This window comes from Dioscorea cayenensis, chromosome 20 (assembly GCF_009730915.1).
Source record: "Dioscorea cayenensis subsp. rotundata cultivar TDr96_F1 chromosome 20, TDr96_F1_v2_PseudoChromosome.rev07_lg8_w22 25.fasta, whole genome shotgun sequence".
Lineage (NCBI taxonomy): Eukaryota > Viridiplantae > Streptophyta > Magnoliopsida > Dioscoreales > Dioscoreaceae > Dioscorea > Dioscorea cayenensis.
Window position 1 is genome coordinate 27,942,887 of NC_052490.1, and position 19,433 is coordinate 27,962,319.

The 19,433-nt window shown below is 37.9% G+C and overlaps 1 protein-coding gene across 1 annotated transcript; it reads left to right on the forward strand.

Moving 5' to 3' along the window:
- Window positions 1-10,954: 10,954 nt before the first annotated feature.
- Window positions 10,955-11,815, forward strand: LOC120251383. The gene is made up of 3 exons (XM_039259915.1): window positions 10,955-11,164; window positions 11,250-11,535; window positions 11,622-11,815. The coding sequence occupies exons 1-3, from the start codon at window positions 10,955-10,957 to the stop codon at window positions 11,813-11,815; spliced, it is 690 nt and encodes a 229-aa protein (XP_039115849.1).
- The last annotated feature ends 7,618 nt before the right edge of the window (window positions 11,816-19,433 follow it).

A 19,433-nucleotide genomic window follows, 5' to 3' on the forward strand; every position in this document is an offset into this window, starting at 1 on the left:
TGATGGATGCTGTGAAGGAATCATGCCTGCTTACGGAGGAGGAAAGGGGCAAGGACAATGATTTAAGAGCGGAAATGTTTACAATTCTCAAACAAAAAGAGATATATTGGAAACAGAGATCTAGAGTAACATGGCTTAAAGAGGGCGATGAAAACACGAGTTATTTTACTATGTTGCCAATGGGTGCAAAAATAGAAATTTCATTCCTTGGATTTTACTTGATAACCATAGAGTAGATGACATTGGACGGATTGGTGATACTTCCACCTCGTTTTACAAAGACCTCTATGGCTCAGCACAGGAACCTCATTTCCAAATAAATTGGCCTAACCTTCTTGGCGCTAAAGCCCAGAATGATCTAACGACGTTGGATATTCCGTTCTCGGAGGAAGAAATCCAAGCGGCTGTATTTGGCATGAGTGCAGATAAAGCCCCCGAATCGGATGGCTCCCCAATTCTCTTTTTCCAGAAATTCTAGGAAATTGTCAAGTTTGACATCTTCAAGCTTGTGATGACTTCTACAAGGAGGATGCTAATATGGAGAGAATTAGTTAGGCTAACATTGTCTTAATTCCAAAACGCCAAATGCTAGTAACCCTTCCCACTATCATCCAATCAATCTCATTAACTCCACTCTTAAAATTGTGTCTAAAATTTAGGTAACAGGCTCAATCGTAAGATTGATGCTTTAATTGACTTGACACAATCGGCTTTCATCAAAGGTCATTGTATAATTGATGATATTTCCATGGCCCAAGAGCTCATCTTCTATATGAAAAAAAATCGGATCCTGGGTTTGATCCTTAAAGTAGACTTTTCCAAAGCTTTCGACACTATTAACTAGAAATTTCTACTTGATCTCCTCAGGGGCTAAGGTTTTAGTGTTAAATGGATGGGGTGGATTGAGTCCATCTTATGGACCTCTAAGGCTTCTTTTTTGGTTAATGGTACTCAATGTGGGTACATTCGTTAACGTAGAGACCTTAGGCAAAGTGATCCCCTCTCACCTTTATTGTTTGTTCTTGTGGTGGATGTTCTCAGCACCATGTTCAATAACGCCCTGAACTCTGGGATTCTACATGGTATCACGCTTGGAGATCAGGGAGACAAAATGTGTCACCTCCAATTTGTTGATAACCTTCTAGTTATGACAACTGGAGAAAAGAAAGATCTTCGTATCATTAAATTAATCCTATATTTATTTGAATGTCTCTCAGGTCTCAAAGTCAACTTGAGCAAAACTTGCTTATATGCTGCTCAAAAAAACCTCGAGACACCGGCCTATTTGGTTAGAACCTTACATTGTGTTACGGACACCTTGTCACTGACGTATCTTGGTGTTCTGATCTCAAGTAGTCGCCCAAGGAGACAAGATTGGGACATCCTAATAAGCAAAATAAAAAATAGGTTAGCAACAAGGAAATCCAAACTGCTCTCTCTTTGAGGAACACTTACTCTCTTGAATTCAGTTCTATCTACTATCCCAACCTACTAGATGTCAATTTATAAACTACTTGTTGGATAATTAAAAATATTGATAAAATTAGAAGAGAGTTTTATGGTCAGACCCAAATAGCTAGCACTTGAAGATGAGATTGGTTAGCTGGTCGAGGATTTGCAGATCAAAAGATCAAGGTGGATGGGGGATTTTAAACCTAACCACCTTTAACATTGCCTTGATAGGCAAATGCTGGTGGAAAATAATTGATGAGAGGCAGTGGTGTGGCGATCTTATCTTCTAGAAAAATTATTACCACTATTTTCCTACTTGGAATCTATTCCATAAACATTGCTCCAGGCGATCATTCTTCTGGAATGGTACTTTACATGCCTTGTCGGCATTTAGGAAAAATCTTGTTACCTTCGTCCGTGATGGGGCCTCCACTTTGTTTTGGTTCGATAATTGGGTGGTAGGACGTGTATTGGCGGATTTATGGCCAGACCGCTTTCTATCTACGCAGGACAAAGAAGATTCCCACAAAGAGGCCGCTGACAGACTTTCTATTGTCTCACTTGATGACTTCCTTGCCGCTCGCAATTTGATTGATCAATTGAACTCGCACCCCACTTTGGGGAGAGATGTGAAATGGTGGAAATTATTTGCAATGGTGTTTCCACAGTTAAATCCTTCAATAACTTCCTGAATGATGGGGGGCTACATTGTGGTTGGACTCCCGCTATCCTTAAAGGGTTTTATCCAAAAAAGATCAATCTGTTTAATTGGTTGGCACGCGAAAACAAAATCTTGTTATTAGAAAATTTAGCAGTTCTCAGATGTAACCTCCTTCACTCCATCGGGTGTGTTATGTATTACTGCGACATTGAGTCGGCTGATCATCTTCTCATCCACTGCCCTAGTGGTATTTTCTATTTGGAATTATTTTGGTCAACTATTGGGGCTTAATCGTGAGCCTCAGTCGCTTGTGGATTTGTGGGGAGAGTGGAGAAAAACCATTAGAAAGCCTCTTCTTTTTCTTTGGGACTTGCTTGTCCGAGCAATCACTTGGAGCATTTGGTTTGAAAGAGATGGCCTCATTTTTTCATACATTTGTAATCGGCATGCTACCATTATCTTAAAAATTGATCATTTGCTTCTTCTTTGGTTTTCTACAGCCCTTGAATCGAAGAAGTCAAGATTGGAGGAGCCATTGGCGAAGGTCAAGCATAGCCTTGAGTGTCTCCCCAGAGCCTTCCTTGGATCCCATCGAGATCTAGTCTTTGTCAGTGTTTTCTCTTCCCTAGTGGATTTCCTCCACTAGGGTTTTTGTGTTTTGTGGGTGGTTTTTTTTGTGGGACCACCCCTTTTGTTTCGTTTTGTACCGTGTAGCCCTTTGTTGGGCGATGTTTGTTTGTTGACTGTTTCGACCTTATATATGTGGTTTATCCACCTTTTTAAAAAAAAAAAAATTTCGTGTTCTCTACACATTTGAAAAAATAATAAGTAATTATTACTTAAAATAAATAAATAAATAAATAAATGATATGCATTAGAAATAAAATGAAATACAAATAAAATTTTTTACTAATTATGAAAACTAAAAAAAAAGGCAAAATAGAGACAACAGAGCAAATTATTAATTTTAAACACAATATTTTTAATAAAATGAATCAACTATAAAATATATTAAAAATAATAAATTAGAGTACATAAGGAGAAAAAATATAGAAACTTAAAAAGAACATCAATCATTTTTCCCCTTTTCTAACAAGAATATCTCTCACCCAAGAATAAGTAATCAACACCTCCCTCTCTCTCTCTCTCTCTCTCTCTCTCTCTCTCTCTCTCTCTCTCTCTCATCCATCTTATTTAAATTTAAATATATATATATATATATATATATATATATATATATATATATATATATATATATATATATATATATATATATATATATATATATATATATATATATATATAACACCAGGAACTAGTCTAAGGGCTTCCCATTTCCACAATGAAATAAATTAAAGTTGTTTGGTATCTGTCACCTAACAGGAGTTATGTAGGATTAGAAGAATCACAATCAACTTGAAAAGAAATAAATTAAAGAAGACTGACCAGCAAAAAAGACTTTGAATATGCGTCTGTTGACGGAAAAATGGAAATTTCTCCATAAATTATTACTGTCCGGCCTCTGGTGCTTTCACGTGGCCTTGAAAATTACAAATTTTTAATTTTTAAAAATATAATAATTTTTTGGAAAAAATACTGTTTACCCATCGATAATTTCAAAACTTCCCAAATAGCCCCTGTGAGTTTTGCATACCTCCGACAACCCTTCCTTTATTGTTTCACTTCCTTTTTACCCCTGCATTATGAAATTCCATCATTTCCCTTAAACCTTTTTGCATACATTTTTTTCATTCTTTTTTGCTTTCCTTTTTGCATGTACTCATTTCTTAAACAGAGAGCTCATTTTTTAAACTGAGAGTTCATTTCTTAAACAGAGAGCTCATTTCTTTAAACAGAAACCTCATTTCTTAAACAGAAACATCATTTTTTTAAACAGAAAACTCATTTTTTAAACAAAAACATTAATATTTAAACAGAAAAATAAATATTTACGTGATAAATTAATCCTGGATATGAAAACCAATTAATCTTGGCCACTCGTACATATTTAAATAGAAACAACGATATTTAAGCACTTTTTTAAACGTAAACGCAATATATTAAACAGAAACATCGATAGTTAAACAAAGACAAACAAGCATATAAACAGAGAACTCATTTTTTAAACAGAGAGCTTATTTTTTAAACAGAGACCTCATTTTTTTAAACAGAAACCTCATTGAGTAGGGACATTGAGTATCTCATCGTCGTTGATCTCGCGCGAACGCTTGAGCGCTGAGCTCCAGATCTGGCGAGCGATCTCGAAGGTGGCCTGCTCGTGTGGGGTCTTAAAGGAGAAATCTTTGTCGGCGTTGGCGATCCGGTTGACGACGTTGCGGAACTTCTTCTTCATCCGCCGAAGCTTCTCGATCAACTGATTCTTTGTGAATTCAAGCTGGAGCTGGGTCTTGATCTTCTCGTAGAACGGACAAATATCATGCTGATGGGAAGCTTCAATTGTGCCGCGCTGAGAGACGAATTCGAGAAACCCTTTGAGGATCACCAGTTCATCCTCGTCCGTCCAGAGCCGCTGAAAAAGCCACCTCGAGTCATCATAGCTGCTTCCTATCTGACAGGGGACGAGGTGACGTTCCTCGGCGGTCGGAGTGGTGAGGTCTTTGGTGGCGACGTCAGATAAGACGGGCTGAACTTGAACGGAACCATTCTCGACTGCGGAGACCGCAACATGGATAGCAATAGGGTTAGGGTTAGGGATCATTTCGGGGTTTGGATCCATGGTGCCTAAGTCGGTGACGGGAACGGAGGGAGGAAGCGGCGCCGATGAGGGTTCGATCTCGCCGTCTTCGTCTTCATCGTCTTCCCTGTCGTCGACCTCATCTCTTTCATCTTCTTCGTCGTCAACCTCGGGGAAGACCGCACGCTCCTCGTCGTCGAGCGAAGGCATCGAAAGGTTGCACCTTTTTCTCTGGCAAGATCGAGATCTAGATCGAGGTGGAGATCAAAATTCTAGGGTTCGAAATCCCATTTTTCATGCAACGTGACTATGATTGTGAGCCGCATGATTGGCCTCACTGGCCCAGCCCAACTGCAATAAAGAGATTTTGGGGGTGATAAATACACCCCTAAAAACTCATTTCTTAAACAGAGACCTCATTTTTTTAAACAAAAACTCATTTCTTAAACAAAAAACTCATTTCTTAAATAGAGACCTCATTTTTTTAAATAGAAACCTCATTTCTTAAACAAAAAACTCATTTCTTAAACAGAAAACTCATTTTTTTAAACAAAAAACTCATTTTTTTAAATAGAAAACTCATTTTTTAAACAGGAAACTCATTTTTTAAACAGAACCTCATACCTCATATTTTAAATAGAAGCCTCATTTTTAAATAGAAACTCATTGCACACAAGGGCATTATAGTCAAACCTTGTCACACTTGCCACAACTTCCCACGCAAGGGACAATTTCGTCCAAAAAATTCCAAATTAACTCTATCAATCACTGTTAGATGTTTGGGGTTTAAAAAATCATTGTATTCAAAAGAAAGGGGTTTTTATGGATAGCCAAATTTAGGGGGAGAATCTGTGCATATTGCAAATTTTGAGGGTGTTTTTAGCAATTTCCACTAATTTTTTTTTACAATAATCGACAAGCATCCCTTAAAAATTTATTAAAAAACAAACAGATAGATATAAAATAAATCAATTACAATTATGTATCTATAGGAAGGAGCTAAAAACAGTTTCTTCGGGGGCAAAAATTCTTTTAGAGGAGAAAGAATATTTTTTTTATTAAGTACAAGTACAAAATGAACTACTGAACTAGACAAAATAATATGCTTTTATAAATATTTTCTTAAAATATATATTTTTAAAATAATGTACATACTAATTTAAAGAAAATTAAATTGTGGAATAGTAATTTTTTTAAATTTTTTTTGTTACTATATACCCAATTTATTGAATGTCAAAAATTAAATAATGAAATTTTATAAATATGTTTTTCTAAAATTATAATATTTTTATAATATTTTTAGATTATCTATACTAATTTATAAAAAAACCAATTGTCATCTTAATACCAATACTTATTTTATTTTAAATTATTTATTCATTTTATTTAAATTTATATTAGAAATATATAAGCTTATCTTTTTTAATTGTTTTTTCTTACTTTTAAAAGTTTTATTGGAGATAATAAAGATTTTTGTAATTTTTATATTATATAAAGGGATTTTGTAAAACGGTCGGTAATAAAGTTTTTTTTTAATTTATAAAACTATTATATAATTTTTAAATTATTTAGGGGATTTTGTAAAAGGGGCACCGCCCATGTATCTAGCAACGCAAACCAAAACAATAAATTAATAATATATATATATATATATATATGGGAAAACATCATCTAGGGACGTCCCTAGATTTCAAATCTAGGGATGTTTTTAAATCTAAGCCGTTGGATCATCATCCGATGGTTGATTGATTATATAAACACTGTACACCTTTTTACTGTTCATGATCACTGTACAACACTGTAGAACGCGGTTTCTACTGTTTATAATGATAAGAGCCGTCAGATTTTCATCTGATGGCTACTATAGACATCCCTAGATTTGAAATCTAGGGACGTCCCTAGATGATCGGTTCTCTATATATATATATGCGCGCGCATACACTTGTTATTGTTTTTTTATATATATAATATGGGAAAATAACACATTCAGCAGTCAACTTGTAAGTTTAAAGAAAAATGCAATATCAATTCTCTCGTTATAAGAATGATTTTATTGTTATTTTTCAATTTAAAATCTTAACAGATGGAAGAATTCAAATGAAAATATTCATTATTTTATAAGAGTAATGTATTTTAGGTAGATTTGATAGACTGAATTAGTAGTCCTAATGACGTTGATACCAACTTATCTACGTTAGATTTATTATTATTTTTTTTACAATCTAAACATTTATTTTATAATTTTAAAATTTTAAGGATTTATCCTAAACTCTGAACCCTAATAACTTAAAATCTTTAACTCTAACATCATAAAATTTTTAATCCAAAATTCAAAAACATAAACCCTAAACCCTAAATTCTAAGTACTAAAGGGTCTAAGGAGAGGGTTTCCAGTTTATTGTTTATACTAAGGTTTAGATGATAAAGAGAAATTAGTTTTTTTTATATAAAAAAACATAGAGAAAGAATGACGTGGATGCTGATAGGGGTGTAATTGATCGAGTTCGAGCCAAGTAGTAAGGTGCTCAAGCTTAAGCTCAAGCTCGACTGGAAACTTGCTACTCGAGGTTACTCTCGAACTTGACCGTTTTGTTTTTTAAGCTCTAGCTCAACTCAATACATAAATCGAACTACTCGAGCTCGCTTGATTAAGCTCGGTTTTGATTTGAGTCATTTGACTATAGATATTATTCTGCTCGAACTCGAGCTCGACTCAAATTTGAGCTCGAGCTTGATAATTTAAGCTTTTTCCCATTATTTTCATCAATTAAATAAAAACTTTTTTCATAAAAAAGTGATTTCCACATCAATACGACTAAAAAAATTAAAAACAATATTACAATAACATCAATCAATAAAAAACCCTAAACTCTAAACCCTCAAGAAAGGGGATTGACGTGGCTCACTTAAAATAGTAGAGGGACTAAAACATTAAAGTAGAGTAATTAAAAACATAAGTTTAATAATACAGAAGGATTATTCATAGAATTTTATCTTTATTTTATTTTATTTTATTGACAAAGGAGATAAGTGCCGCCCCAGAAGGGGTTGTCAAAGGGACAAGTAGGTATAGTGGCTTAATGACCCTCTAAAAATTTATCCTGTGGGGCGAGTTAACACATGAGATTATGACATGCCTGTGATGTGCACCCAAGATGACATATCATGGGCCGCAACTCCACACGCAGATGAACAATATTGATATAATTTTTCTATAGTAGCTTTATAGTATTTTACACAGCACAGTGCTACGTAACACAAGGATTCGACCAAATGGCAATCACCTTCCATTCAAATGACTTACCATTAGACCATCTAATGATTGTCATGTCTAGTAATTTGGACCAGACTACTTTGCAGGTACCTAGTTTTAATCAAAAAAATTATTGCATGTTCAAGTGAGGGTAATACCTAAATTCTGTATACTGCAATGACTCCCATGTCTCTGGAGGCAATGAACGTTGATAGTTGTCATCAGGGATGGAACTAGGGGGGCTAGCAGGGGCTTCAGCCCCCCATCGGTGGTCTTCTTTGAGTGGCCGGAAGACCCCAAAACCAGCCCCCCTTGGTGGCCGAGTAACCCGACCACGTTCCCAGCTGCGGCAATCGGCAGCTTTTCTTGACAAACAGCAATTGATGGGAGATCCTCATCATGGGACTTGAAGCTTTGGATGAGGTCCATGAGGAATGAGGATGAAGATGACCAGCAATGAGCTCACGAATAGGCTGAAGTTTGGATGATGGCTTGAAAACAATGAAAAGCGAGTGGCTTGGCATGTGGAGTGGGCCCTCAAGGCCACAACATTAATTAATATAGGGGCTATTTATCAACTTCGGCCCCTTTTTGTTCAAATTTTCATTAATATTTTTAATGGAAAAAAATAAAAAGCTAGTGTACCTGGGGCCTGGGGCCTGGGCAGCTGGGCTTGTGTTTGTGTAACTTGGCTTTTGGAGTCTAACTTTCCTAGAGTCTTGGAGATAATATAGTGAGTATATTACATAATTACATTAGTATTATTTTTATTATTGGTATGACATGAGAATGAATGTATTACTCCTTGAAATGAGAATGAATGTATAAAATTTATGGATGAAAAAATAGAACATAAATGTTAAACTTCATTTTTATAAATATGCCCACAATGTGTTTGATTAAATGCCTCAATGAGTTAAAATGTTGAGAATATCAAATTTTAATATATATCATAATGTATATATGTATAATTAAATAATGTTTAGTGTTAAATCTATATAGCAATATGTATAACAAGATAGACTTCAATAAGACTAGTTATACACTTATACCGATTGCCAAAGATTTCATATTCATTGACACATAACCAAATGGATTCAATAACAATTTAGATGCATGAATGTTAGCATTACCATGTTCAAACAATTTTGTGTTTGATTCTTCTAAATTTCTAATGATGTTAGTTGTGTCATGATTAACGTTTTTTGCTTGTTATTTTTCATAGTCTATAATTAAAGTTTTTTTACTTATTTTTTTATAGATTATGGATAAATTTTTGATCAAACGACCAAGGAGTGAAGAGTCATCAAATACTCCTAAAGTACCATTAGACTCTAAATCAAGCGAGGAGAACATTAATACAAATTTTAATTTCAACGACATTGTTAGTGACCCCATATTATGAAAACCAATTGAAGACTTTGATATTGGGATTAGAGATCAAGTTAGAAGAGAGCATTTGACTAGAGGCCCATGTCAACCAATTGGCCACAATTATCCACAAAGAGATTATGGCAAACAAAAGAGAAGTTTTTAAGATGCTTGGTTTAAACAACATCCATGGTTAGAGTATAGTATGACAAAAGATGCGGCATTTTGTTTTGGTGTTATCTTTTCAAGCCAAGTAGAGGAAGCCAAATGGGAGAAGATGCATTCACTAAAATGGGATTCAATAATTGGAAAAAAGCATTGGAAAAATTCGTAGAATATATTGGTGCCGTAAATAGCATGCATAATGATGTGAGAGTAAAATTTCAAGGGTTCCAAAGTCAAAGACAAAGTGTGTCACACTTGTTGGCTACACATTCACATGAGATGGAGGTTGCATATCGTATTCGGTTGACAGCAATTTTAGATGTGACTCGTTTTCTCTTGAAGCAAGGTTTACCTTTCTGTGGAAATGATGAGTCCTCAAATTCACTAAACAAAGGCAATTTTCTTGAGTTGCTTGAATGGTATAGCCTATGAAATGAAGAAGTTTGGAAGACAGTCAATCAAAATGCCCCTGGAAATAATCAATTGACTTCCCCAAAAATTCAAAAGGAGTTGGTAAATGCTTGTGTAACGGAGATTACACGTGTTATTGTTGATGATATTGGGGATAAATTTTTTTTTCTCTTATGATTGATGAAGCCCGAGATGCTTCAATAAAGTAACAAATGGGAGTTGTTTTACGATATGTGAATAAGAATGGACATGTGATAGAGCGATTCGTTGCATTGGTTCATGTGCCTGATACCTCTGCAATTTCTTTATAGAATGCCATTGATTGTTTATTTGCTAAACACAAGTTGTCTCTTTCGAGGTTGAGAGGGCAAGGATATGATGGGGCTTCAAATATGCGAGGTGAATTCAATGGTTTGAAAGTACTTATTTTAAAAGAAAATCCATATGCAAGATATGTACATTGTTTTGCTCACCAACTGCAATTAGTGGGTGTTGCCGTTGCTAAAGAGAATCGAATTGTGAGTGATTTTTTCCAATATGTTAATATGATTGTTAATGCCACCGGAGCATCATGTAAAAGGAGAGATCAACTTCGGCAACATCATCATGATAGATTGGTTGAGCAATTGGAGAAAGTGGAGATAGTTAGTGGTAAAGGAAAAAAAATCAAGAATCCAGTTTAGCACGACCAGGGGATACTCGTTGGGGATCGCATTACACTACACTTCTCCGGCTAATTTCTATGTGGACCTCAATTTTAGAGGTACTCCAAAATATGCATGATGATGGGGCTTCTACTAATAATAGAGGCATAGTGGCAAGTTTGATTGACAAAATAGAGAATTACCAGTTTGTATTTGTGATGTACTTGATGAGGTGTTTATTGGGGATGAAAAATGAGTTGTCACTTGTTTTACAACAAAAGGACCAAAATATTGTTTAAGCCATGCGATTGATTGAAGAGGTGAAAGCTCATCTTCAACACTTTAGGGAGACAGGATGGGAGAATTTTTTGGGAGAAGTTACTTCTTTTTGTAAGGAGAACTCAATTGATGTGCCTAATATGGAGGATAATATGCCAATTCGTGGTCGTTCTAGGCGGGAAGGACAATTCATTACTCATTTTCACCATTATCGTGTAAAGATTTTTTGTGAGGTAATTATTTTTTTGTATTTATTATAGTTTTATAAATCTCATTAATTTATTCTTTTTATTAATCTCTATTTTATTTTAATGTTAGGTTATTGCTTTGATTTCTCAAGAAATGCTCAACCTCTTTCCTGAAGCTAGCACGGAGTTACTTCTTTTGGTATCATGCCTTGATCCTAGGGACTCATTTTCTAAATTCAACATCCATAAGCTACTCCGTCTTGTAGAGATGTATCCTGAAGACTTCTCAGTGACTGAATGTATAATGCTTGAGGATCAACTTGCTACTTTCATTTATGATGTGCGACATGATGATGATTTTGCAAATGTCGGGGACTTGGGAGGTTTTGTTATAAAGATAGTTGATACTGGCAAATGTACTATTTTTTCACTCATTTATCTTCTTATTGAGTTGGCATTGGTTTTACCAGTTGCGACAGCTAGTGTTGAGAGGGCATTTCAGCGATGAATATAGTGAAAACTGACTTGCGCAACAAAATGGGAGACGAGTGGATGAACGATAGCATGATTGTCTATATTGAGAAAGAGGTTTTTGCAACTATTGACAATGAGGGGATTCTAAAATGTTTTCAGAAAATGCAAACTCGCCGTGTTCAGTTACCTCCTTTGAGTAGAATGCGTCGCACAGATTTGTGAATGTTTTAATTAAATGTCACAATATCGCACTATTTTGTATCGATTAATACAATTGTTATGTTGACTGAAATATAGTTTTTGACATTATGCCTTCGGGTTCACCCCAATCACTAAGTTCTGGTTCCGTCCTTGGTTGTCATAACTCCTAACAGAGTTCCTAGATGTAATGGCCTAATATTATTCTATCCTTTGCATAGAAAATAATATTAAGATGTATAACATCGATGTATATATAGTTTTTTTTTTATTAAGGGTAAACATCAATTGAGTAGGTCGTTAGAGTTACTATTATGTAAGAAAATTTGATGATAGTCATTAAATAATTATTTAATAGCTATTATTTGTACAAAAAACTATACATGATTGTTGTTATTTACTATATATAATTATTTTTTTGGAATTATTTAATACTATTTGGCACTATATAAAATCTGACGTCACTGTGGAATGTTCTTGGGTTTGAAATCTAAAAGCTCACCTCGAGAATGTGGCCTCTTTTATAAATTAGTTTGTATGCATGGTTGTTGATCTTCTGTTCTTGTATTAGTTGTGTTTTCCCTAAATTAAGAGAATTCTGTTACCATAACTGTTGCTAGAAATTTGGCATTCCTCAAGTGGCGAAACTAGAAGCAAATCTAAGGGAAGCTTTAAAAAAATTATAAATATTTAAAAAATTGTATTCATTCAAATTTGAAATTTAAATTCAAATGCTTTATATTTTCAACTAATTTTTTAGTAAGACTTGTATAATCATGACATTTAATAAAATTAGAACTTCTTCATGAATGTGGGGGTAAAGTTGTTTTTTTAGAACTTAAATATCTTATTATAAAAAAATTATTGGAATGAATTTTAGTAGGATGAAGTTAAAAATGTGTCTCATGATCAAGAAGTATAATATATATATATATTGTAAATAATAACCGTGACCCGGGTTCTTGGTCTCGGATATGGAATTGAGAGGCATAATCATGAGATCTCTACTTGTTACTTCCACTTATTTATTTATTATTATAATATTTTCTTCTTCTTCTTCCTATTTATCTCATTTATTATTATTATTATTGTTATTATTTATTATTATTGTTATTATTATTATTATTTTCCTTGTTCTTGTTCTTGTTATTTTATTTATTTGTTCATTATTATTTTTATTGTTATTATTATTTTCTTCTTCTTCTTCTTATTTATCTTATTTATTACTATTATTATCAATTATTTTTCCTTATCTTTTTATATATTAATTATTTCTTCTTTTCTTCTTCTATTGCTTCTTTATTATTTATTTATTTATTTATTTACTTATTATTATTATTATTATTATTAGTATTATTATTATTATTTTTATTATTATTATTATCGGAAATTGCCAAAAACCCTTTAAGTTTGTAAATTGCCAAAACACCCTGCTAGTTTTGCAATCCCTCAAAAACCCCTCCTTTAAACAAGATGCTTTTCAAACCCCAAACCCCGTCAGAACGGATGTGAATCCCGAGTGAGTTTCAAAAATTTATGGACGAAAAATGCCCCTTGCATGGGGAGTCGTGGGTCGCAGCCCATCCTCGGCTGATTTTGAGAGGAAGGGGTGGTTTTCTCCGTGAGGGTAACCCCCGAGAGACCTAATTTATCGGAGTCACATTTGCTTTTTCTCAACTCGCCTTCGCCTCTTCCATTTCCTGGGTCGCTCCGGTTGTCTCTACTCCAGCGAAGCCTCCTAGATTTGCGCTTTTTCATTTCCAATTCCAGATCTCAAAGGAGAAGTCCCCTCAAGTAACTAGTTGGCATTTCATCGCCTTTGCAATCTAAGGTATTGAGTATGGTTTTACGTGATAACTGCTGCTTACAAAAGAAAGATTTTTCGGTTTTGTTTTGTGTTCTTGTTTTTGTTGGAAGATATCAAGTCCCGTAGGGGATTTCTACTGGGTTTTGTTAGTCCGCACGGAGATTTCTGGGCTAGGGTTTTGTTTTTGTTTTTGCATTGCCTCAGATACACTCATCGAAAAAGTCGATTGTTATGATTTGTGTAATATTTATAATGTACATTTCCCTTTTCATTTGATATGGTTGCGCTTTACAAATGAGGTTGACGCTTAAGAAATGAGATGTTACAGCTTAAGTTTTGTTGTCTCGCTTAGCTATTCTCGCCTCTTTTAATAAGCCGGTCTCTGCTTAACATTTGATATCCGTGGGTTTAATAACCGAGAGGTTACCGCTTTAAAAACCTTAAATTTTGCGCTTAAACTTTTGTGAATGTGTTGTTATTGTCGCAGATCGGTGATTATGGCGGTCAACCCTAGTTAACGGGCGATGCTATTTTCGACACCGGTAGTGGAGACTTTAGTCGAATTGAAAAATAACATGACCCGACACTCGGGAGATTATTCGACGGACACCGCTTGCGCTGCTCATCGAGCCGAAGCTATATACCAAGAGAGGGCCCTTCTTGATTCTTCTTTTGCAAAGCAGCACGTATGGTCGCACCAATAAATTCGTGGATCGGGAAAGCCTCGCCGAGTTTTCAGCACCTCAAGATGTGGCCCTTGTTCTTGGTCTCATGCTATGATGGCGACGCAGCTGGTCTTTCGTAAGAAGAAAACCCGGCCGCTGTCAAGGGAGGTATCTATCAAAAACCCACGAGAGACACGAGACTCCATCAAGAGTACTTTGGTGCAACTTGTTCGACGTAGGGGAAAAGAAGATACTTTTGTCAAACTCCCCGATGGTGTACCCTCACGGGTACGCCCTCTTCCCAAATACGCCATGCTCGGTTCCGAATCGGATCGCTGATTATGTCGATGATCTACCGACCCATGGGCTGATCACGCATGGGCACAAAGCGACGACAAGCGGCTTATGGAGGATATTCCACAAGCACCGAGTGCAAGATAGATGCGCCTGGAAGAAGACCAACACTGTGGTACATTAAGGGTTGCTCGCGCTTAACGCCCTGTTTTACGAGCCAACTGAACGGGAAGAAAGTCCGTTTCGGCAAGATCCCAAGGATGCTGCTGTTACGGTGAAAGTATTTTCACCGAAGCAAGCTGACCGTAGAAACCAGCTTTTGTCATCGCCGATGGAAAAAGAGGTAATAAATCATGGACAATGTTTAACATAAGTCTTTAATGTTTAAACATTTTATTTAGCTGCTTAACTTTAGTATTTACCGCTTAACTATTATTCATATTGGTTTAAATATTTTGTTCTCCGCTTAATTATATTCTATAACGCTTTAAAATATATAAACACTGCTTAAAATATAGTTTTTATAGTTTAAAATGAATGATTTCACGAAAAATGTTTGGTTTACATATGTTAGTTTCCGAAATGGTTCCGGAGAATGTCAAGAAGAAATATTTGTTGGGGCCAACCGACGTGATGGATGCTATTGTCTCGAACCACTTGCTCAAGGCGTGATAAGAGGGCAGCTCTTCATCGCGCGCTACCGGACGCCGCTCTCCTACTTCCAAACCCCCACCACGCCAAGACGCATTCCCTCGACCCGAGAAGCCCTCCCCTACCCCGCAGATTGCAACAACCCCTACCACGACAACGACATGCTCCCCGATTGTGGCGCTCTCCACCATGGCGCCCTCCCGACCGCGGTAGCCCCACCGCGCATATTAGGCGAAGATGTCACCGCGAACTCTTATGCGTGCATGCCAGATATTGACTGACCGAATGCCTCGGCTTGTCGCTCATGTTGAGGGCTACCGGAAGGACGTTCACAACCGGCCGCGCCATCCCTCTAAAGAATCGAAGCACCCGGACGTAACGAGGCGTCAGGATTTGACGCACGACGACATCATCGGAAGGTCATCTCCAAGGCGGCCACATTCAGAGAGACTTGGCGAAAAAGAGAGAACAATATCGCTCGCTCCACCGCCGGCAGACGATAAAACAATAGCAACACCATCGGCGGCCGATGTCAGCTATCGAGTCTGCCGCCGCTGATGACATGGCCATGACGGTGGAGGACATCGTGATGATGTGGCTGCCGCTCCCGCTGAGAAGGTCGTTAACCCTCTTCTTGATGAAACTCTCGACCCGGTGAACCCGTACCGCCGAGATTGCGTGCATTAAAGATGGACACAATCCCTCAAGATGAAGAACGTTAGGGTGTGTCTCCCAATGATGATGTTGTCATGGCCACTGGCTGAGAAGATCGCTGAATCTGCTGTCGCGGGCCGTGGCGGTGGCCGACATACCAGCATCTAGCAGACACAATCCCACCACGACAAGAACCATGTAAGGATGTGTTCAGTGTTGATGTCGTCGCCGCCGCCCCTCGCATCGCCGACACAATCCCACAACAAGAACAACCATGTAAGGATGTGTCTCAGCTGATGCCGCCGCCATCGGCCCCCGCTTCGAAGGAAGATGATGTCAAGACCCCGACCGAGCAAAGCAGAGAGATGATCAAGGCCAATCAACAATGGGACCCTGACTGCCTGAAAAGCTTTTTGTTCAAGAAGAAGAAATGGGTTGGCCTCGTCAAGGTTTTAACAACACGAAAGCGTGAGTCGATGAGGATCTTCCTCAACTCGCTCTATGGATCGGTAAGTTTAAAAGTTTTTATGATATTGTTTAAAGGTTTTGTTATAGTGTTTAACGATTTTCTAATAGTATTTAATGGCTTTATGTTATCATTTAATTTGTCTACTTAACGTTTAATTATATATAATATCATGTAACAATTGATAATATCATTTAAATATTTACAATATTGTCTTATTATATCTCAGTATCGCTTAACCTCAAAGATCGTCAGATGGAAGAATGACGCCGCCAAGCCACTCACACGCCGACAAATTATACACGCCGCTGAGCGGGGAAGAGATGGTCACCGATGATGTGATGGACGCCAGTATGCATAATACAAAAAGTCGCCGAGCAAAGAGCCATATCCTCATACAGAAGCGCGCCCATCACCGCATCTCTCTGCTACTGCTTATGTCAAAAGCGATGACGACGCACTATGAAACAATCTATGGCTATGGTCGGGATGCCGCAGCAAGAAACTCGCATGAAGTTCAAATTGTCATCCTCCCGATAATCATGAATGGCTACTTCCATGTCATCGTCTCCCGACAATGATAAACAAGAATACATGCATTATTATTCATGTCCGGGTCACGATAAGGACGCTGCTGGACATGGTAAGTTCTTTAATTATGTCCCGATTAATATCTCGCTTTGGTATTTAATCGATATTCTAATCTCGACTTTGCATATCTCGACTAGCGAATCTATTCGACACTTGTGTCGAAATGGAGTTCGCCGAGTCGGCGACGCAAGAAAGCACCCGCTCGCAGACGACAAGGAAAACCCCACGCCAAAAACAAGGAAGCGCCGATCATGCGCCGCCCACGCCATGCGGTTTATCGAGCAATTACTTTGAAGTGAGAAGTTACTGGCCACCGCAGCATGCATCGCTCCTTACCTCGGGATTAAGGTATGTTACCCGTGATACTTAAGGAGGGGAGGGCACCGGTGTCCATGACAAAGGGGTCACACAAGCGGTTAAATTTTTTGTTTTTGAAGAACATGTCCCGTGATATCTCAATGTCAATTTTGTTTTTCGAACGTAAACCCCGACAAATTCAATTCATTGTTTTTGTTTTCGAAGAACATGACTTGTATATCTAAATGTAATTTTTGTTTGTTTTGAATTGTAAAGGAGGTTAAATTCATCTCGGGCTTCATTTCATTGTTTAATTTACGCTCTAATTGTGTACATTTCACTTCATTGCTTTAAATATACCATATAATCGCTTTAAACATCAACTGAAATATTTCAAATTATAGCAGATCCATTTAAAATAACAATGTCTCTCGCTTAAATACATCCAATCTCGTAGCAAAGAGTAAGAGTTTAAACATGGAAAAGTCGCCCATCAATACACTCATGTTTCCTCGCCATCGCCTGCTGATTTACAATGCCTAGTCGGGCGATGCGCTCACTGCAAGATCGTCGACAGACTGGATCCATGGCGCTGTCGAATGTAACTCTCGATATCAAAAAGCTTGTGACTCGATCCTCTTTCGCCCAGGCCGCCTCAGTCGCTTCGCCACAAAGCGGTCGCAAACAAAAGCTCACGATTTCCGCCCCATAGGCCCTCGCCATCGCCGGGTATGGGGAATATAGCTTCCTTGTACGCCAGCTTGTAATTATCGACTGATGAAGTACCCGCTAATAAAATCGATGTACGCTGGTGTCTCGTTCCGCATTATTGCTGTCACGTAAGCGTGTTTCGCAAGGGATACCATAAACTCGCCACCTTCGACATGTAACAAGTTCCGATGGCTTGAGATCTACGCAGCTGTCGCGACCGGTCGATCACTGTCGAACGATCATCGACACAACGACCAACACGTAAGATTTCTGGGTCCGTCCTCAACAATGATCTCTACCTTGGAATGTATCGTCAGTCAAGTAGGTCTCCCATTTGTCGTTGCTCACGCCGGTTACATAACATGCGCATCAACTTGAACCCGACAAATAAGGTTAAACAAAAAGACAATGGACGGTTAAATACACTGTAAACATGTTTGAATATTATCGTAAATATTTAAACGAAAGGATTAATATTTAAAGTCGATAAGTGTAATTAAACAAAGATTGAGAATGCTTTAAAGGGTAACACTAAATGTTAAGTGTAAACCAACATTCGCAGATCTTACGGAGTCGCACCATTTTCGCCACCCGAGAAACGACGAGCTTTGATCCAAGCATCGAACGACCGCGACGCTTGAATACATCTCACCCCCAACGATCACCCTCCCGAATGATCAATCTCGACCAATGTGCCATATCCGACGTATTAATCAACCAGGATGAGCTGGGTGATGTGGCCTGCGAGTTTCATTCACGGTATCATCGAAATCTTAGCCGTGGATGCCCACGCAACGCGAAGCACATGACCAAGCACTCCTCCCTCAATGCCTTCCCAAGTCCGACATTGGCTTTTCATAAAAATTGGCCTCCAAATGTCGAGCACAAGATGCATGTGGCGTATCGAAGGGAAGATTCTCGCAATTGCGCCACAAGGCCCTCTGACCTCGTCCGACACGTAGCGTAATTATCTCATGATAATCTCCATCCTCGATAAGGCATCGCTTAACCTAGATATGCGAACCAAGTCCAATTGGCACGGGTCTCGTGGTCGACTATACCCAAGGCGACATGGAAAAACCATTGTTTCCATCTTTCCCGCGGGCACCCAAAGAGTGTACCCTCGATATTTTCCCCGGTGAGGTGTGTACCATCGAGAAACAGCAGCTGCCCGCAAGCCCTCAATCCCACAATACACGCTGCCGAAAAGTTAAAAAGAACGCACCTTTAAAAACAACGCTCACTGGATTTGTCTCACCACCTTATCCACATACCAGCAACAGCAGATGGAGACGCCACCGCCGCTCGAGGACCACCCGGCATGCTCTTTTCCCAAACCAAGCCTCGCTTGTATGGTATGCTGGACACCATGTTCCCGCAACATGTCCTTCTCGAATGTCGATGGCCTCGCATAAGGGACGGTCCTCGAGCTTCAAATCACTCTGCAGCGCTAACCCATTTTTGACGCTCTGACGCGACGCCAAAACCTACGCCACCACCGCAAGT